Source organism: Cebus imitator, unplaced genomic scaffold (assembly GCF_001604975.1).
Source record: "Cebus imitator isolate Cc_AM_T3 unplaced genomic scaffold, Cebus_imitator-1.0 Scaffold8, whole genome shotgun sequence".
Taxonomy (NCBI): Eukaryota; Metazoa; Chordata; class Mammalia; order Primates; family Cebidae; genus Cebus; species Cebus imitator.
In genome coordinates this window covers 6,232,180-6,253,942 of record NW_016107323.1, presented here as the reverse complement: position 1 = coordinate 6,253,942, position 21,763 = coordinate 6,232,180, and the positions used below count along the sequence as shown (strand labels likewise).

General features: G+C 44.4%; 1 protein-coding gene across 6 annotated transcripts in view; it reads right to left on the bottom strand.

The window, feature by feature from the left end:
* Positions 1–21,763, bottom strand: part of ACACB (acetyl-CoA carboxylase beta) — a 159,959-nt gene that overhangs the window by 9,900 nt on the left and 128,296 nt on the right. For all 6 annotated transcript variants that reach the window (XR_001828959.2, XM_017541459.2, XM_017541474.2 and 3 more), the window contains 12 exons: positions 21,232–21,387; positions 19,760–19,963; positions 18,450–18,605; positions 13,727–13,849; positions 13,039–13,308; positions 11,793–11,890; positions 9,093–9,213; positions 7,008–7,118; positions 6,019–6,162; positions 4,833–4,953; positions 2,919–3,015; positions 4–100 (listed from right to left, as the gene is read on the bottom strand). Coding sequence is in view for 5 of the 6 variants with exons in the window: in XM_017541459.2 (XP_017396948.1) it covers positions 4–100; positions 2,919–3,015; positions 4,833–4,953; positions 6,019–6,162; positions 7,008–7,118; positions 9,093–9,213; positions 11,793–11,890; positions 13,039–13,308; positions 13,727–13,849; positions 18,450–18,605; positions 19,760–19,963; positions 21,232–21,387 (1,698 nt within the window). In the remaining variant the exon portion in view is untranslated. The remainder of the gene's footprint in view (positions 1–3; positions 101–2,918; positions 3,016–4,832; positions 4,954–6,018; positions 6,163–7,007; positions 7,119–9,092; positions 9,214–11,792; positions 11,891–13,038; positions 13,309–13,726; positions 13,850–18,449; positions 18,606–19,759; positions 19,964–21,231; positions 21,388–21,763) is intronic.

Genomic DNA, 21,763 nt, shown 5'->3' with positions numbered 1-21,763 from the left:
CACCTTGGCCTCAGAATCCAGGTTGGCAGGGTCTGCAGGGATCGCCACCTCCACGGTCCTCGTCTCCACGGCGATCACTCCCACCGGAATCCCCCCAAGCCTGGAAGATGAGTGCCGATGAGCTAGGCCCTGGGCAGCACCCCAGGTACATTTAGGGACCTCTGGGTGTGGGGAGAAGGGCATGTGGAGGAGAATGCCTTTTTAATCTGGCAGATTATTTTTTTGGAAGGCAAAGAAAAAGCCCCAAAATGGTAAGAGCCTCGAAAGGTAGCAGACCTGTTGGTGCCCTTTTTGGGACAAGAACCATCAGAGGAGGGCCAGGATGGTGCAGGGCCTGGAGCAGCATGAGCCACTAGAACTTTCTGGGATGAGGGTCACATGCTGTCTCTGTACTGCTTAGTACAGGGTCTGTGGGCTCCACGTGGAACATGGCAAGTATGAGGAATAGAACAGGCCATCCTCTTTGACTCTGACTTAGTTAAATTTAAACTAAAGAAGCCAGGCTTGGTGGCTCATGCCTGTAATCTCAGAGCTTTGGGAGTGTGAGGAGGCAGAATTGCTTGAGTCCAGGAGTTTGAGACCAGCGTGGACAGCATAGTGAGACCCTGTATCTGCAAAAAATAAAAAATTGCTCGGGTGTGTTGCTGCACGTCTGTGGTCCCAGCTACTTGGGAGGCTGAGGTGGGAGGACCATTTGAGCCCAGGAGGTCAAGGCTGCAGTGAGCAGTGATCACACCTCTGCACTCCAGCCTGGATGAAAAAGCAAGACCCTGACTCAAAAAATAATACTAATTAAACTAAAGCATCACATGTGGCCAGTGGCTACTACACTGGACAGCATCATTCTAGACATCAAGTTGCACTTGGAAAGGGCTGAGGGATGTTGAACTGGACAGAGACTCAGCTCAGGGGATGCCACGACATCAGTTACTTGCTACTGAACTGTGCACGGCTAGAAGGTTCTCATTTATCCTCCGAGGCAGGTGTGGGGGAGAGCAGTCCTCAAATCAAAGGATTTTCCCATGGAAGGAGGAATATATTTATTTTTATATTTTTGCTTTTAAAAATAGAACTTATTTTACTTAATTTATTATTTCTTATTTTTCAGTCGGAGTCTCACTCTGTCACTCAGGCTGGAGTGCAATGGCATGATCTTGGCTCACTGCAAACTCAGCCTCCCAGGTTCAAGCCATTCTCCTGCTTCAGCCTCCCGAGTAGCTGGAATCACATGCGCACAGCACCACACCCGGCTAATTTTTGTATTTTTAGTAGAGACGGGGTTTCACTAGGTTGGTCAGGCTTGTCTTGAACTCCTGACCTCAAATGATCCACTTGCCTTGACCTCCCAAAGTGCTGGGATCACAGATGTGAGCCACCGCACCTGGCCAGAATTCATTTTATTAATAAGTAACATACATTTATGCTAGAAAGGTAGGAAAACAAATGTTCAAAAAAAGAAAAAAGAAAAAGACTTGAATCACCCCACTTTACCATACCATTCACATTTTCATCTATTTCCTTCTAGTCTTTCATTTCTATGCAGTTAGAAGTTCAATGTATTTGGGATACTTTTGGATACTGATGTCTTTTTCACTTGGTATCATAGAATGAGCAATTTTTCCCCTTAACACTGAATATCATGAGGAGCTCAAACAATCCTCTCGCCTTGGCTTCCTGAGTAGCTGGCACTAAAGGCATGTGCCACCACACCCATCTAATTTTAAAATATTATTTGTAGAGACGGGATCTTGCTATGTTGCCCAGGCTGGTCTCAAACCCTTGAGCTCAAGTGATTCTCCTGCCTTGGCCTCCTGAAGTGCTGGGATTATAGGTGCGTGAGCCACTGTGCCTAGCTGTACTTTATTTTATTTTTATTTTTTTGAGAGAGTCTCCCTCTGTCACCCAGGCTGGAGTGCAGTGGTGTGATCTAGGCATGCTGCAACCTCTGCCTGCTGGGTTCAAGCAATTCTCATGCCTCAGCCTCCCCAGTAGCCAGGATTACAAGCACCTGCCACCACACCCAGCTAATTTTTGTATCTTTAGTAGAGATGAGGTTTTGCCATATTGGCCAGACTGGTCTCAAACTCCTGACCTTAGGTGATTCGCCTGCCTTGGCCTCCCAAAGTGCTGGGATTACAGGCATGAGCCACCACGCCCGGCCCTGGCTGTACTGTAGTATTTATTGCCCAAGATGTAAATGATAGCAGCCATTCCCACTTACGGAGTATGTGGGACATTTTAAGTGTTTCATATTTGTTATTGCATCTTATCGTCACACTATGCCTTTGGGGTAGAATTATTATCTCTATCTTACAGATGTGGAGGACCAGAGAGTGTGAGTGACGGAGATGGGGCTTGGCCTCAGGTCCACCGCAGAGCCTGGACTGACAGCCGCAACATCGTACCAGGAATCTGAGTTGGCAAATGAGGAGGATGCAGCTCTGGGCTTATTAGAAGGAGGAACTTTCAGGCGCGTGGAGCTGTCCAAAGAGGTGAAGGCTACAAGGCTGAAAAGTGAGCTGCCCAGCTCAGAAAGCATGCAAGCATTTCAGCCTCCCACCAACACGGGTATACAACAGGCTCCTGTCCATGGCTCTCCTAAGATGGAATTCAGAGTGTCTGTGAAGTTTTCTAGGGAGAGCACCCAAGGCCGCCTTCTGATGCCTAAAGGGGTCATTAGCCCCCATGGCCTGGGGACTGACTACAGGCAGGGGTCTCAGGCCTCAGCAGGAGGTTGGCTGAGATACCTTCTAAGGCCACATACAGACACTCCAGAAACCATTCCAAAAATGTTTTTTCTTTTAGAAAATCCTGAGGCCAATATGAAAATTGCCCCTGGAGGTCCCTGGCCTCACACCTGGGGTCCCCAATGCCTGGGGAGCCCCACAAGAGTCACTTGCTCCCGTCTTCATGGTTACCTTGCTCGTCCCGTCACCACAGTCTGTGCCCAGGGTGCCATGATTTCCTTGAAACTGCCATGGTCAAAGAATCCACTCTGCCACGTTCCCTTCAGAGCTGTGGGCAGAAGGGCAGAAGCCCAGGCTGGGGGGCTGGGTGGCGGAGGGCCCCCAGGATGCTCCTGGCTGGGCAAAATCTCCCTAAGGACAGCCTGGCTTTAACCTCATAGCCCAGATACCCCTTTCTACCTAAAACCACAGAGACCCCAATCCCTTCCTCCCTTCCCCCCTTCCTCCCTTCCCCCCTTCCTCCCTTCCCCCCTTCCTCCCTTCCCAAAACACCGCAAAAGATAAACAGGGCTGCAATAAATATACCAAGTCAAGAATTCGGTCTGTACGGAATCCCTGACTACCATCAACAGCCAGGCAACACCAGGCACACTGAGATTCCAATCACAGTCTCTGCCTTCTCTTCCCAAGATGCAATGAGAGTGGACAGACACCTCCAGAAGGCGGGATTTCAGGAAGGGACCACCTGCCACGAAAAACTCATCCCTGACCTGCAGGCTGCTGGCTGCTGGCTATAGCTAAATAACCACTTAATTGGGAAAAAATTTCAATTTCCCAGAAAGGGACAGAGAGAGAATTATGATGATGTCGACTACAACCATTGCTGGGGAGGAAATGATGACTTCAATCCATGCGACAGTGTAAATGGCTGCAGCTCTGACCATGAGGGCACAGCCAGAGAGTGGGCGGTGCCTCAGGCATGGGAGGCCCGGCACCCAAGCACGCAACAGCCCAGCTTCAACGCCTGCCGAGGACTGGCTTGACAGTGAGAAGCTGAATGTTTTTTGATTGAGATAAGCAGCCCCCTCGGTGTTCACAGGCCAGAAAGCCCAAGAGAAATGAAATGCAGGAGAAGGAAGCCACAGGGCTCCCTGCACTGTCTGGGGTCTTGCACGCTCCCGAGGGCCACCTCTCCTGCATCGCACAGCCGAGGAGCAGCCAAGGTCTAAAGGTAGCAGCATGTGAAACTCTAGACTTGGGATACGGTGACGGGAGCAGCTTGGCTTTCCTGTTCTTTTCCAGTTGCTCAGAATGAAATAATACACCTCCAAGAGAGAAACCCATCCCTTTCAGAGAAAGGAAGAGAATGTGTGTGTGCAAAAACATATGTGTGCATGTGCATTCATATGTTCACGTGTGTGTGCAGATAAAGAAGAGGCCAAATTAGCCAGGCATGGTGGCTCATGCCTGTAATCCAGCATTTTGGGAGGCTGAGGCAGGCAGATCACTTGAGGTCAGGAGTTCAAGATCAGCCTGACCAGCATGGTGAAACTCCATCTCTACTAAAAATATAATAATTAGCTGGATGTGGTAGCAGGCACCTGTAATCCCAGCTACTTGGTAGACTGAGGCAGGAGAATCACTTGAATCCAGGACGCAGAGGTTGCAGTGAGCCAAGATTACATCACTGCACTCCAGCCTGGGTGACAGAGTGAGACTGTCTCAAAACAAAGAGACCAAATTGCCTATCCTGTGTAAACTCACACAGTTTCTTTGTAAGAGAGAAAGAAGAGATGCAGTCTTCTCTTTGAAACTGTGATGTTTCAGCACTGAATTTTCTACAGATGAGACAGTGGGGCAATGACCATGGAGCATGGAGCATCAGGGGAGGAAGACCATGACCACTATTGTGCCCCACCTCCATCTATTAGCTCCAGAAACTTGAGGCTGTTTCCACCCCTTCTTGGTCAACAGCTCAGGAAAAGCCTAAAGTCTCTGTTTCTCTACTCTCCCTGCATTTGATCTCAGGTGGACCTTTCTGGGATATGAGAACAAGTATCAAGCATTCTACCTAAGTGCTCCTTTGCACCAAGCCCTAGAAAGAAACCCAAGACCAGGTCCTAGGCAAAATACTTTAGAACTTACTTGGGTGAGGCCTTCCTGCAAGCATCCACCGGGGGTCATAGGGAGTTCTGGATGGAAGGAATTCAATTTCTCTGTCAATGGGGTCAGTGGGTGTGATGATAGGGACAGGGCTGTGATTATCCTAAAAAAGAAAGCCAAGTCTCTGACTCAGTCTGTGGTGCTTGTCAATAATACCTCTGATCAGCACTTTGCTCCTCTTGACTATGATTATGCCTGGTTATGCAGCAATATCCCTTCCCTAGGGCTCCTGAAGCCACAGCTCTGATTGGAAAAATGCCAGATGAGGACTCCCCATCCCACAGATTCTTCTGAAATCCAAACTCCTGTACTTCTTGGTTCAGATGGTGTCACTCAGGCTGGGAAGTTAAAGAAGGCAGGAAAGTCTCTGTTTCTCTACTATTATGCTACATATGGCCAGATAGGGGGAAAAACATCTTAAAAGAAAGAGAAAGAAAAAAAGAGACTGCCTGCAGAGTGGTAACAGATGGCATGCAGATGGGGAAAAGGGTTACTTGGGAATACAAACTGACATTTGTGACTTGGGGTTCTTGGCAGATCCGGAATGACCTGAACTCTGGAAACCCAACCGCTCAGAAATGATTATAATGAAGGATGACAATCTCACTTATTTGTAAGGAATGTTACAGTTAACCAAGAACTGTGCCCACTATTATCCCCTTCTTACTTTGGTGAGGACCTACCAAATGCTCTGCTCTGAATATCACTTCATTTAATCATCATGATAACATCATGAGTTGAGTTAGGTGCTATTATTTTTCGCATTTCACAGATGAGGAAACAGGCTCAGAAAAATTTAAGGGCTCTCCCAGTGTCTTATAGCTACTGAGGAGAAAGCCAGGAATCAAATCCAGCTGACTATAAAGCTTAAAGACTCAGTATTGTCCAATGCTGCCTCTTGTCAAGAGGCAATACTACCTCTTTCTAAAGGATCAACAGATAGCATCCTTACAATGGCATTTGTGTCACCAAAAGAACAAAGGACAGCTAGTACAGGGTTGGGCGTCAGAGAGAGAAGGAAGAAAGGAGTAAGAAAAATCAACCCCAGCCACATGTGCAGGGCTTCCTGCTTGCAGCCTCCCACACCACCCAGGAGGTGACAGGGACACAGCCAATGAGCTTGATAATACAGTCTTCCAGGCTGTAAGCTGCAGGGGCAGTACTGCACCTTTGGGATATAGGACAGCCACTCCAGGATGGTATAAACCCCCTCAAAGTCATCTGGCACGGTGATGTGGGAGACGCCATTGTAATGCATGATCTGAACGCCACCCAGCTGGTTGTTGGATGTGTAGACCTCTTTTCCCAGGACCTGCTTTGACACAACACAGTTAGCAATGTCCTCCATGGCGCAGAGCCCAACCACCTTTGGAAATCATCTCAGGGCTCCTCAATCCTGACTACACATTAGAACCATCCAAGAGATTTCAAAAATCCTGATGCTTAGGCTACATCCAGACCAATTATATCAGAATCTTTGAGGCTGGGACCCAGGCATTAGTTTTTGTGTTTTGTTAGTTTTTTAGTTTCTAGGTGATTCCAACATGCAGCCCAATTTGAGAACTGGTGATGCAGCTGACTTCTGCCCTGACCATCTCAAAAGCAAAACCCTAGACAGTGTTTCTGATTAGGCAGGTCTGCAGCAGGGCTTGAGGATTTGCATTTCCAACAACTTCCCAGGTGATGCTGATGCTGCTGGTCCGAGAACCAGACTTTGAGACTTGGCTGGGATTTGAGTAGACATTAAGTATAGAGACTTTACAGCAACATAGAAAATGTTTTAATACAGTGAAAAAGTAGAATCCAAAACTGTGTATTCATTATAAATTAACCACATAAAGACAAATGAGAGGGAACTATACCAGAATGATAGAGACATCAAAATCACTTTTAGGGGGTCCTTTTCTAATTTTCTGCAATATATAATGGTGGTTTAATAATTTGTTTAAAAATGTCAGTAATACAGGGAGTTAGATCCACCAGGATAGCCTAAAACTATTTTTTTTTTCTCATAGGAGCCCAGATAACTGAAATTAAAAAAGAACTGTTGTATCAGTAGGAATGAAACTGGTTTCATATTGAGAAAAATCCCCCACCAGAGACCACTGGGATCCTGGTCCCCAAGGATCTACCCCACACAGGCCCCTTTTTGGTCACCTTGTTGAGAGCACTTGCTCCTGTGAGGATGATGTGGGAGTTCTCCACCTGGATCACTCGCTGGCCCAGCCTCACCAAGTAGGCCCCGATCCCAAGGGCTCGGCAGGTCACCTGCGGAGAGCGGACCCCTCTAAATTCTGAGAAGTGGGGAGGTACCCACCCCTCACAGCAGGGAAGAGTCCAGGAACCTGCTGGGCCCAAATGGAAGTTATGCTTTGGCCAATGGCAACCTGATTTGTAGCCAAACCGCAGCAGAGGCAAAAGCCCATTCTTTAGGCCACTTTATTGAACTTGGATTCCTATCTGGAAATAACATGGTTAACAAAGACTTCCGTAAAGACAAACAGCAGACACTGAACGTTTCAGATCTTAAGAGGCTTGTGTGCAGCTCTTCTGAGCTTGGGCATTTATGGGCCATTGCAGCCTCTTAACAACCAAAAGGACACCTAGGAATGCATGTAAAAACTGGTGAAATCCAAATAAGGTCTGTACTGGGTTAACAATATTGTGCCAATGTCAGTTTCCTGGTTTTGATAATGTATTATGGTTATGTAAGTACCATGGGGGAAGCTGGGTGAAGGGTACTTTGGAAATTCTCTGTATTATCTTATAACTTATGGTGGGTCTTAAACGATTTCAAAATAAAAAGACTATGCATATAATCTAGAAAACAAGCCCAAGGAAGATGCTTATGACCAACATTTTCCACCTTGAAAACTGAAGATTCAACATTGTATGTAAAAATAAGGCCTTAAAAGGCAGTTTATCATTAAAGAGTACTATTATTGCTGCTGCCGCTGCTGTTAGAGTAGGTAGGTAGGCAAACATGAGCAGGGCAGGAGAGCAATGGCAGGCAACAATCACGTGACAGGCAGTTGTAAAATGTCTCTCTAAAACAACTGGTCACAGCTGGCAGCAGGGAAAAGGCAGCATCCCGATAGATAGAAAACACCTGAAGCTGGTGATCAGCAGCTTCCCAGTAAGATCTCAGAAGTTGGGCGAGTGGTCTTGAATGCACACTAAGAGGCAAAATGGCAGAGTTTATCTGGTATGTGACCTTCAAGAAACACTCGACTGGTAAGGGAAGAATGCCTCAAATGGGCATGCACACAACTTCAGTAAACACACAGTGCATGTGGCCCCTCCTAAGTGCTGGCAGGCCATGTGTATGCGGACAGCTGACCCTAAGGGAAGAATCAGGGGTGAAGAAACATAAACCCTGGAATGAGGCCAATGCATAAAACCCCAAGTCAAGGGTTGGATGAGGCAGTTGGATCTCTAAAGTTGTCTTGCTTGGCCCTCTTCCAAAGGTACTTTACTTCCTTTCGTTCTTGCTCTAAAACTTTTTAATAAACTTTCACTTCTACTGAAAAACTTGCCTCAACATCTCACTGTGCCTTATGAATGAACTCTTTCCTTCGCGGATGGATTCCTTCCTTTGAGGAGGCAAGAATCAAGCTGCTGTAGACCCATACAGATTTGCCACCATGAACACCACCACCACCACCACTACTACTATTACTAGAACTACTACCAGAAGTACTACTAGTACTAGTACTACTACTCAAAACGGAAAACATTTTTGGAAAGGCCACGGGGATGGGATGGGGACTACTCATTACATGCCACTTAAAGTCAGCTAAAAGTTCTTCTAAACATTCAACACCTTTAAAATAAGACGAGATTGGACTCTGATTCAAACCACTAGAAAAGGGCATTTTAAGATAAACTGTTAAACCAAGCTGGGTTCCAGTGATACTGCTGATTCTGTCAGGTGTAATATTAGTATTTCAGTTTTGTTTTTAAAAAGAGAGGGAAGAGGGTGAGAGTCCTTATCTGTTAAAGATCTAACCTTAAGTATTTATGTGTGAAAAGACATGATGGGGGCTGGCTTTAAAATACTCTAAAATGGGGTGCAGGGGATGGGGTAAGGTTGAGGAAATAGCAGTGAGGTGGCATGTGATAAGTGTAGGAGGTGTGTGGTGGGCACATGGGGCTTATTATTGATTCTCTCTAATTTTGTGATTATTTTAAAGTTTCTATAATGGAAAGTTGAAAAGTAAGAGAAAACAGAAGAGGACTCACCAAGCTAATGGTGACGATCTCTTCGTAAGCCCGGGAGGACTCCCCAGCAATCGTGCCTGAGCCCCTCAGATTCTCCACACCCAAGCCATCATCCTTCCCGATGATATCCGTGATCATATATCTGCAAAAAGCAAACACAGGTTAAAGACTGAGCTCTAGCCGGGCACAGTGACTTACGCCTGTAATCCCAGCACTTTGGGAGGCTGAGGCGGGCGGATCACGAGGTCAAGAGATTGAGACCATCCTGGCCAACATAGTGAAACCCCGTCTCTACTAAAATATAAAAATTAGCTGAGTGTGGTGGCGCGCATCTGTAGTCCCAGCTACTTGGGAGGCTGAGGCAGGGTAATTGCTTGAACCCAGGAGGCAGAGGTTGCAGTGAGCGGAGATCGCGCCACTGCACTCCAGCCTGGTGCCTGGTGACAGTGAGACTCTGTCTCAGAAAAAAAAACTTTTTTAAAATTTAATTTAATTTAATTTTAAAAAGACAGCTCTAGTCCTGAAAAATCCAAGGTGGATGCATTTCCCAAGGAGAGATGCGGCAGCAACATGAGAGACTGGAAGCAGACAAAGCATCCAGAGGCAAAATGACACTGGCATCTAGGACCCTCATCATGGGTGCTAAGATTTCTAAAAAGGCAAATACAGCATCAACAATCGTCACCCTGCCCTGTAACCCCAGCACTTTGGGAGGCTGAGGCAGGCAGATTGCTTGAGATCAGGTTGAAACCAGACTGGCCAATATGGCGAAATCTCGTCCCTACTAAAAATACAAAAGTTAGCTGGGCGTTGTGGTGCACACCTGTAATCCCAGCTACTTGGGAGGCTGAGGCAGGAGAATCACTTGAACCTGGAAAGCGGAGGTTGCAGTGAGCCGAGATCACGCCACTGCACTCCAGCCTGGGTGACAAAGTGAGATTCTGTCTCCAATAAATACATATATACATACAATCATCACCCTGCTCCCAACTGTGAAAGGAAAATAAAAACTGGGACCCCGATTCACAAGCCAAAAAGGACAATTTAAGCTGAAGCTGAGTCGTGCAAGCTTTCCTTTGTAAGCAGACAGCTACAGATAAAAGGTAAAATATCTCCCCTCAGGTAGTTCCTCTATGTCCACTTTATCTTATAGAAAGTGCTGAAGAATACATAACTGACTTCCTCTGCCTGCCTTTCTCTTGCAACATGTGATTACCGTAACTTCCTTCTTTCCCCTCCATCCTGCTTTTCTCCTTTAAATACTGAGGCCTCCAAATCATCTTTGGAGAAAGGCACAGGCCACAGACATTTCTATGATTCCGTGTTCTTTGCTTCTGGGCGTGTCCTTAACCTTGGCAAAATAAACTTCTCAACTGACTGAGACGTGTCTCGGATACTTTTTGTTTTACACAACCAAAGATGTCTGCCTGTTCAGAGGCTGTCTCAGTGAAATGTCACCCCTGGCCCATATTCCTCCAATGGTCTACAGAGAGATGAGGGTACACAGAGAAAGCCCATTGACAATCAACCAATCAAGATTCCAGGGCCACATAATAAGCATGAGAAACGCTATCCAGCCAGCCTCTGTTAGAGATTCACAATGCACTTTAGTTTGTGTGATGGTTAATAGTGTCAACTTAAGGATGCAAAGTACTGTTTCTGGGTGTGTCTTTGAGGGTGTTGCCAGAGGAGATTAACATTTGAGTCAGTGGACTGGGAGAAGACCCACTCTCAATGTGGGTAAGTACCATCCGATGGGCTGCCAGTGCGGCTAGAAAAAGCAGGCAAAAAAAGGTGGAATAAGCTGGCTTGCTGAGTCTTCTTGCTTTCGTCTTTCTCCCATGCTGGATACTTTCTCGAATATCAGACTCCCGGTTCTTCAGCCTTTGGACTCTTGAACTTATGCCAGTGGTTTGCCAGGGGCTCTCGGGCCTTTAGCCACAACTGAAGGCTGCACTGTTAGCTTCCCTACTTTTGAGGCTTTTAGACTCAGAATGAGCCACTACTGGCTTCCTTGCTCCTCAGCTTGCAGACAGACGGCCTGTCACAGGACTTCACCTTATGATCATGTGAGTTAGTTCTCCTAAACAAAGTCCCTTCCGTATATACACATATCTTACTAGTTCTGTTCCTCTGGAGAACCCTTACTAACACAGCATGGTGCAGGTACTGAGACGGCCTGCAATAAAGATGCTTATGAGATCCCATTTCACCCAGTGTTTCCCAAACTCATCTGACTATGGAATTTTTCTCATACTTACCACTCATATTGCAAACAACCCAGTCTGGGAAATTCGGATTCAGTTAATCCCACTAAGAAAAACATACCTTGTCCTGGAAAAGACAGCCAGGAGCCTCTGAACGTTCCCAAAGAGCAGACCTCTGCCCCACCCATACCTTCCCAGTTTGCCAAGTCACCGCTGCATCAGTCTGCCCACAAAATGTGAGCCTGCAGCTTCTAGGACAACATGAGAATCCAAGCTCATCACCCCGCAGGATGTGCTACTTTTATGAAAGGAGTCACTCATTGTAGAATGACAAGGATGGCTTCACCTTGGAGAATATACCAAATGTTTAAGGCCTCAGTGCCCCCGGTATGTACTGGTTCCTATCATACAAACACCACCACCCACTGGAAAATACTGCCACAAGCCCCGAGGAAAGAAGACAGCTGAAATTAACCGTGAGCAAAATTAAGGAGCTACCTGACAAGTTATTTACCTGGATTCTCCTCCTTCCTCGATGTGTTTACAGTGGACGGAGTTCAGGGAGCTGATTCTGGTGTAGTCTTGGGGAGTCAGGTACAGGTATTTAAATCCCTTAAAAAAATACTTTAGTGAGGCTATGAATCCAGTTCCGTTAATTGAAAGCCACTGTTTTTTTTTTAATGTGAACATTGCAGGGGTGGATGTTAATAACATGTTAGTAACATGTCAATGACATAGTCACACATCTCATGTGAATACCATATTAATAGCAGCCATAAACTGAAGTTCTGATTTCAGTTAAGCTCTCCTCTAAGGAGCCATCGCAGACATTTTTTTTCTTATTGTCAGAACCCCAACATGAAATTTTCAAGATATACTGTTTATGTACTGTTTACATACTCTGTGTATATCTATATGTTTTAAATAATAATATTTTATTACCACCCCAAAAATGATTTTTCTGTCCTCTTGGGGGTAGTGGGCAATATCGCCCCTGAGAGTACATGCTCTGGATGGAAAGGATGACTGTTCCCTGTCATTTCACATCACAGAATGTGTGCGTTTCCCTCATTCACCTTGCCTTTTATGGCAGCTGGTATCTATACAACTCCCCGAAGATTTTTTTTTTGAGACGGGGTTCTCGCTCTGTTGCACAGTCAGAAGTGCAGTGGTATGATCATGGCTCACTGGAGCCTTGAACTCCTGGGCCCCAGGTGATCCTCCCACCTCAGCTTCCCAAGCAGCTGGGACAGACTACCGGCATGCACCATCACGCTCACCTAACTTTTTAATTAGTAGAGACGGGGTCTAGCTATGCTGCCTAGGTTACCTAGGTTGCTCATGAGTTCCTGGCTTCAAGGTATCCTCCCACCCAAGCATCCTGAGTTGCTGAGATGACAGATATGAGCCATAATTCTAAAAACACTATGAGGCCAGGGAGTTGACACAATTCACCTCTGCATTCTCAGTGCACACTGCATTCAGGAGCACTCAGTATGTATCAGCTCAGAGTTTATAATCTTTTTTCATCATCATCCCCCTAAGGAGCCTTTTTAGACCTTTTTTTTCCTAATCACCACCCCCCCAGTGAAATGTTAACATCACTGATATACTGTATATCTGTTCATACACCACATATACATCTGTGCTTTATGCAAAACTGAGATTTTTTTTCACTCTCTTGCAGGTGCCAGCACCCCCACTGAAAATACAGCACTAGCTGAACAGAATCACCCGGCCCCGCCAGCTTCACGACATACTTTGTGGGGGTCTTCTGGATCCACCCAAGCCACGTGGAACATGTGTTTGATCTCCTCTGCCAGGCCAATCCGGGCCCCACTGTTGGCTGCCACGTAGATTTTGGGAATGCCCTCTGCCCGGGCCATCTCGGATGCTCGCAGATATAGAAGGTCCTCCCCGGGGCCAAAGGACCCGATGCGAAAGGTGATGTCGTTGCCGATGACGATCACGTCTCGCCCTTCTGGGTACTCCAGGGTCTTAAACCTCATTTTGAAGGCCACCATGCCCACCTGGCAAGGGGATAAACGAACAAGGAAAATGAGTTTGTTTCTTTGGGGGAAAAGTTTTTATTTTAGTTATTATAATTTTTTTAGATATAGGGTCTTGCTCTGTTGCCCAGGCCAGAGTGCACTGCTGCAATCACAGCTCATTGCAGCCTCAACCTCTGGGCTCAAGCAATCACCCCTGCCTCAGAGCTCCTAAGTAGCTGGGACTACAGGCACGCACCACCACACCCAGCTAATTTTTAAATTTTATGTAGAGACAGGTTCTCACCACATAGGCCAGGCTGGTCTTGAATGCCTGTCCTCAAGCAATCCAGCCATCTTTGCCTCCCAAAGCACTGGGATTACAGGTGTGAGCTACTGCACCTGGCCCAAAAATATTTTTAAGGGGGCGGCTCCAGCCAGGGCTACGCTCTGCTATTACCTCGTTTCCACCAGGAAGTCGGTTCATCTCCACCAACTGGCCCTGAGAGGCCAACACTAACTCAGTATAAGTCAGGATGTCTTTGGGATACTTGTCTGGGGAGCCCCACAGTTTAAAGAGAGCCTAAGAGAGAAGGAAAGAGAACACACTTGAAGTCATCAGTAGGGAAGAACTGTCTTTCCCAGTTGGCGATGATCTGTCATGATTCCAGGATAAGTTTCACAATTCTGTCTTTTCAATTCATGAAATATTTAAAGCATACCAAAAAACTCCACGTATTAACAGAATAAGAAACAAACACCTGGGGACCCATCCAGTGGCTCTGTCAAATCTTGATATATATACATATATCTATATATCTATACATACATACATGTATATATATCTATATTGATATATATACATATCTATATATATCTAGAAAGAGAGAGAGAGAGAGAGACAAACAGACAGATGGCCAGGCACAGTGGCTCATGCCTCTAATCCCAACACTTTGGGATGCCAAGGCAGGGCAGATCACCTGAGGCCAAGAGTTCAAGACCAGCCTGGCTAACATGGTGAAACCCTGTCTCCACCAAGCATTAAAAAATTAGCCAGGCATGGTGGCATACACCTGTAATCCCAGCTACTCCAGAGGCTAAGACAATAGAATCGCTTGAATCTGGGAGGCAGAGGTTGCAGTCAGCCGAGATTGCACCACTACACTCTAGTCTGGGCAACAGAGTGAGACTCTGTTTCAAAAAAAAAAAGACAGACAGACAGACAGACAGACAGACAGATAGATGATAGATAAATAGATAGCTACACACACACACACATACACACACATGCATACACCTAGGAGTGAAATTGTAGAATTTCTGGGACACAGGGAATGTGAAGCTTCAATTTCACTTGATATTGGTGCTCCCAATTTTTTTGAATCCCTTCACAAGCACCATAAGAATGTATAAAGACTCTTATGCTCCATATATTCTATATCATTTTGTTTTGTAAATTTTTTTTTTAAGACAGTGTTTTGCTGTGTCATCCAAGCAGGAGTGCAGTGGTGCAATCGTGGCTCACTGCAGCCTCAAGCTCCCAGACTCAAGTGATCCTCACAACTCAGCCTCCTAAGTAGCTGGGACTACAGGCACATGCCATCACATCTGGCTATTTTTTAAATTTTTTGTAGAAATGGGGTTGCCCAGGCTGGTCTCAAACTCCTGAGCTCAAGCGATCTGCCCACCTCAGCCACCCAAAGTGCTGGGATTACAGGTGTGAGCCACCACACCGGCCTGTAAAATTTTTTAGTGTTTACCCAACTGCTGTGTGTGAGACTGTACTGTGGTATTAATCTGTACTTCACTGATTATTAGTGAGGTGAGTGCCTTTTAATATGTTTCTTAACCATGTGGGTTTCTTTTTGGCAAGCTTTCTGTTTATAACTCCTACCCATATTTTTTATGGTTTTGCTTTTTTTTCTCATTGACTTGTAAGCATTCTACAGATGAGCTACTTCTAATCCCTTGCTGATCATAAGGCACTGAAATGCATTCTTCCAATCTGGGACTTGTCTTTCTGCTTTTGCAGAAGCAATGTCTAAGTTTTCATGTAAATTTATGTCTTTTCCTGTATAGCTTATGCTTTTAACTGACTCCAAATGGCTTTAATCATCTTGAAGTTTATTTTTGTTATCGGGTGTAGGAGAAATCAATTTTATTTTTTCCAATCAGATAAGCAATTTCCCTGTATCTGTTACTGAAGATCATTCCCTCATTCACAATCCCACCTCTGCATTCTATCAACATTCTACTTATGGGTCAGTCTGACTCTAGGCTCCCTATTCTGTCTAGTTCCATCACAATACCACACTATCTTAATTACTGTTGCCTTAAAATAAAGTTATGACATCTGCTAAGATGAGTCCTCCTGACTTTGTTCTTATTCAAAATTGTTTTTGCTATTCATGGGCTTTTACTTTTCCATATGAATTTTAAGATTAGCCTCCAAGTTTCACCAAAAAAACTCTGGAATTATATAGAATTTATTAATTTGAGAAAAACACAACATTGAATCTTCCCATTGTTCATGAGCATGGTATATCGCTGCATTTATTTAGGTTTAATGTCACTCAATGAGGTTTTAAAATTTCCTCCATAAAGATCTTATTTTTTAATTTTTTCCTAGACAAACTTATAGTTGGTCTTGTAAATGGTTTTTTTCTCCAATGACAATGTGCAATTACTACTGGTATATTGCAATTGCAACTGATCTACTGCCATTGCAATTGATCTATCTTAATTTCAATTGATAAAAATGCAATTATTTCTTATATACTGATCTTATGTCTAGCAATCTTGCTGTATTCTGTAACTGGTTCTATAGATTCTCTTAGATTTCTTACAGAGACATTTAGATCATCTGCAAAAAAAAAAAAGTCATCATTTTGCTTTTTTTCTTTCTTGTCTTTACACTTCATTTCTTTTTCCTGATTATTGCCTTGTCCAGGAACTCCAGTAAAAAATGTGTAACAGAAGCTGTGTTAGTGGATATTTCTGTCCTATACTTGTCTTTAAAAAGAATACTTCTAACATTTCGCCATTAGATTCTATTAATTTTGGGTTTTATATCCTCTATCAAGATAAACAGATTCCCTTCTATTCTTAGTTTGTTAAAAGCTTTTACAGATGTTGCCTTGTCAAAATTTTTTTTGCATCTATCAAGATATTTAAGCTTTTTCTTAATCTTTTAATACAGTAAACACATGAATAGACTTCCTAATATTAAACCATATAAGAAGACACCGGGTGAACTCTACTTTGTCTAAACTTTAAAAAAAATCATTACTGGATTTCATATGTTCATATTTTATTATTTTTGTGCCTGTGTTCATAATAAAATAACAAATTTCCCTTTTCCTTAAGTTCCTATCTGGGATTAATATTAAGCTAATAACCTGAAAAAATGAGTTAAGAAGTGTTCACCTTTTTAAAACTCTCTACACAATCTATAAACAGAGAGAATTGTTTCCTAAAGGTTTGATAAAATTGTTATAAAACTATCTGGGCCCAATTTTTAAAAAACTATTAATTTCTTTAATGCTTATAATGTATTCAGATCAGATTTTACATTTACTTTACAGCCATTTTTGATAAGATGTATTTTCCTCAGAAAATTTCTACTTCATCTAAGTTTTCAAATATGTCAGTCATTCACAGCATTCTGTTTCTTTATCTAAAAAAGAGAGGATGGATTTGCTCCTGATTTAGTCATGTTTCTTCCCTTATGGTTCTTGAGGTCAGAGGCAAAAGGATACAGACAATGACATTCTTAATTATAAGAGTTTCCACTTATTAATTACCTACTGAATACATACACTTCTCCAACAACCTTATGTGGTAGGTACTGTCATTGTCCTTATTTTACAGAGAAGGAAACTGAGGCCTAGAGAGGTCACAGAACTTGACTAGGGACAACAGGAAGCAAGGGGACAGATCCAACATTCGTGCCAATGCCTGAGTGACTCTAAAGAGCAGCTTTTCCTACTCTTTCATATCCTGTATGTATGAGGCGCAGCCACAGGACGTTTCTTGCCTACACTGGGAGGTCCTTGACCATGGTTTCATGAACGTTATTCACAAAGCAATGGTGGGAAGTTAAGAGACATTCACATCACCAATGTCAGTGGTTCAGTCTCCTTTAAAGGCTCTATGGCGTAAACATATAAAGGCATAAAAACACTTGAAGGAAATGCACCGAAATGTTATTTCAGGCATCAATGGTGGGAAAATTACATAGGAGTGAAATTGTATTTCCTTATTCTTACCTTTCCATAATTTCCAATGTATACTTTAATCATCAGAAAAACATAATAAAGCATTATTATTATTATTATTATTATTATTAGAGACAGAGTCTCACTCTGTCACTAGGGCTGGCTAATTTTTGTATTTTTAGTAGAGGCAGGGTTTCACCATGTTGGCCAGGCTGGTCTCAAAGTCCTGACCTCAAATAATCCACCCGCCTTGGCTTTTCAAAGTGCTGGGATTACAGGTGTAAGCCACCACACCCAACCCAAAACATTATTTTTTAAGAGTAGACTAAAAATTACTCCAAGGCAGTGACCCCATCCTCTTTCCCACAGCCTTCTATACTTTGAATGGTGGCTGGCAAGTAGTTAATAAATGGCCATTGAAAAGACAAGAAGGAAACACATTGAAATGTGAAGCAATTTGTCATCCAAGTGTGGGACTAGGAATTGTTTTTTCTTTGTTCCATCCTCCTTTATTTTCTGAAGTTTCTATATCCTAGTACTTTTATCATTGGGATAAATTAGGCTTATTTGGGGGAAAATACTTTGAAGTCGTTCTCAACACATTAATTTATTTTTCTTCAATGAAGATCTTGTTCTTTTTTTTTGAAGATGGGGTCTCAACCTCCCAGGCTCAGGTGATCCTTCCTGCCTCAGCCTCCAAGTAGCTGGGACTACAGGCATGTGCCACCATGCCCGGCTAATTTTTGTACATTTTCTAGAGACAGGGTTCTTCAACTCCTGGGCTTAAGCAATCCTCCCTCCTCGGCCTCTGGAAGTGCTGGGATTACAGGCATGAGCCACCGCAGCTGGCAAGACCTTGTTCTTTAGACTAGGTCTTTAGAAGGAGAGTTAAGGATGGGCTTTGGTTCTGGTGGAGTCTGCAGGGAGGAACTAGGCGGTATCGTGTGTCTAAGCTACTGGACTTGCCTGCCTGAACATTTCCGGGAAATCATAGATGTAGGTGGTTCCCAGGGACTGGGCCTGGAATCGCTTGGCCTGGAGCAGATCCTTGGTGACGTAGGGAGTATTGATCAGCATTCCGTGCTGGGGGCCTTGCTTGTTGCCGAAGGAGTGAAACATGATCTGGACCAGAAAGGAAGGAAAACAGAGCATGAGAGAGAATCACATTTCTCCCCAATTTATTTATGGCCAGTCCTCAATGAAAGTGCAGTTGGCGGAAGCAAAGCTTGTCACATGGCATAACAAAGTGAGTGCCTGAGCTAGGTAAAACTCTCTTCTTCACCTCTGTGGAGAACCAGAACAAGAAGGGACAACAGGAGCTATGGATACACAGTTTCAAAAATACGGAGATCAGGGCATCACACACTCCCAACAAACAGGCATGCATGGAAACGCTGGTGAAATCTGAACACAGTCCACTTTGGAGCTAACAGTTCTGTACCAATGTCAATTTCCTGTTTTAATGACATACAATGGTGACGTTCAATATCAACATTGGGGGAAATTGGGTGAAAATTGTCTGCACTATTTTTTTTCTCTATATTAATTTTGCAATGGCTTCAGAGTCTTCAGTCTTCAATTATTGCAAAATTAAAAGTGATCAAGCACAACAGCATGTGCCTGTAGTTCCAGCTACTTGCGAGTCTGAGGCCAGAAGACCGCCTGAACCCAGGAGTTCAAGTCTAGTCCAGGCAACATCTCTTTAAAACACAGCATGTATATGTTCATATATATATATGCACACACATACATTATGAATTTAAATGGCAGTCAAAAGGATATTTAATTGACTTTACAAAAGTCTGTCCTAAAACATGGTTGGGTTAAGTATTTCCCTAAGTGAGCCAATCTGAGGACTGCATTATAGTCAACCACAGCAGTGCACAAACTTATCCCAAATACAGCCGTAAGGCCAGGCACAGTGGCTCACGCCTATAATCCCAGCACCTTGGGAGGTCAAGGCAGGCAGATCACTTGAAGTCAGGAGTTTGAGACCAGCCTGGCCAACATGGCAAAACCCCTTCTCTACCAAAAATCCAAATATGGCCACAGAACGGATTAAACCTGGTGATTCCTTCTCCTTCTTAGGTGAATGAACAACCAAGATTCAAAGGCTAACACATTTATCATAAAACTCAGAGGGACTACCCCAACCCAGCATGACATGGCAGAGCAAGGCAAGACAGAACCCAAATGCCATTTTAATCTACAAATGGATGGCCCAAGCAGCCTGCCTCTGCTTTAACTTAGACCCCCGTGACCCAGCCCAGACTTACATTTCCGGATCTGGGGTCGGTCACTTCTTTGTAGATGCTGATGTCCAGGTAGTAGCCTGACTCGTTGGTGATGAACAGGCGGATGGGAACGGCACTGCCGGTGGTGGTCTGGCGGATGTTGATCTTGACCTCGGCCTGCAGCACGCGGAGTTTCCACAACCGGCTGCCGTAGCGCATAACCATGGAGCGCACGGACTCCTCGATCTGCCCCAGAACACAGCAATTCCAGCTTCAGGGACCAGCCATCCCATGGACGTTTGCAATAGCACTGACACTAAAGCGAGGGTGAGACAGGCTGACTGCAAAAATGCCTGGGACATAGTATGTATCCAACAAAAAGTATTAACTCATAACGAACAACAGCTCTTGCTAAGCATTTAAAACTCTACCTCATTTTACCCTGGTAAGTTCTCGAGAGAGGCAGGCTTTTTTATCCCTCATTGACAGACAAGAAAACTGCGGCTGATAAGGACTGAGCCAGGACTGCTACATCATACCATCTTACATGCCTATGACTCCAGCCACTGTGCTGCTTCCTTTGGAACTATGTGAACTAGTGAAGTCAGGGAATCTGCATAGGCCCCTGAAACCCCCAGAAAGCAAATGGATGTACCAAGACTTCTCTTTTTAATAATATTTTATTAATTATTTTTAATCATAGATAATAAAATAATATATATTATGAAATATTATAATAAAATATATTTATGTTTATATATTATAAAGTAATATATATTATTAAATATAATAAAATATATCTATTTTATATATTAAAATAATATGTTAAGTATTGTAATAAAATAGTTATATATTTTATATATTATAAAAATATTTTAATGTTAATAGTGTTGCTTTATTAATATATCAATAATAATATTGCTTTATTAATATGTTAATATTAATAATATTGATTTTATTAATAATTTTAATATTATTTTGTTTTTTAATTTTTAAAGTTTTTAGTAGAGATGGGGTCTCTCTATGTTGCCCAGGCTTGTCTCAAATTCCTGGGCTCAAGCAATCTAACACCTCAGCCTCCCAAAGTACTGGGATTACAGGCAGGGCTTCTTTCACTCCAGAATCACCGCCATAAACACCTGTCTGCTCGTGAAGAGCGACCCAACAGGGAACACTGAGCCACAGGCCTCCCAGTCTCATTCCTCTCCCCCTGCACATGCAGTCCCCAGTGCAGCCTGGAACCAGGGAAACGACAATGTTTTGTTTTCCAAGACATTCTGAGCATCCTTGTCATCCTTAAAGTGCAGCACTCCCATGCAGGGCGTGGCTAAAGCCTAGCTCTGGAATTAATGGCAGCAGATGTGTTCTCCTCCTGCAGCAACTGAGGCTCAAATACACACGGATTCACCCCGGAACCCAGGTCTCGAGTGGCAGGAGACAATACCCCAAAGCAACATGGCTCGGAGGGTGAACCCAGAGTCCGGTGAGAGCCCCACCCCCGGCAAAGGCGAGACCTTGAAGGGGTCCATGATGACGGTGGGCACGAAGTTGAGGAAGATGTGGTTGCAGTCGGTGCGCACGCTGGTGTTGTTGAACGCCACCTCCAGCTCGTCCATGGCCTCCAGCAGCAGCCGCTCCCCCTCATTCTGCAGGTACTCAAAGGAGGCTTCCTGTCAAAGGGCAGGAGGGAGAGGTGCTCAGGGCAGGGGCGCAGGCCCACTCCTAGCTGGCTGGAATCTCTGCCTCAGACACAGAGGCAGAGGCAGGAGGAAAACATTACCCTCCTCCAAAGAGTGTGCCAGGCAAAAACAGCAGAGCCCTGCCTCTAAGCTGCAAAGGGACTGCAAAGCTGGGGTTGAGTGTATTGACACCATGTGTCCTATTTTCTGCATCCCGACGCTTCGACACCTGGCGACCTGCTGACCCTGGATCATACCTGGGGTCACAAACCACCTGCCCTAATCACCCAGGGCCAGGGCCAGGGCCAGAGAACTAGAGACAGCTTCTATACCCCAGAGTCTGCTGAGATGATTCACACCCAATCCT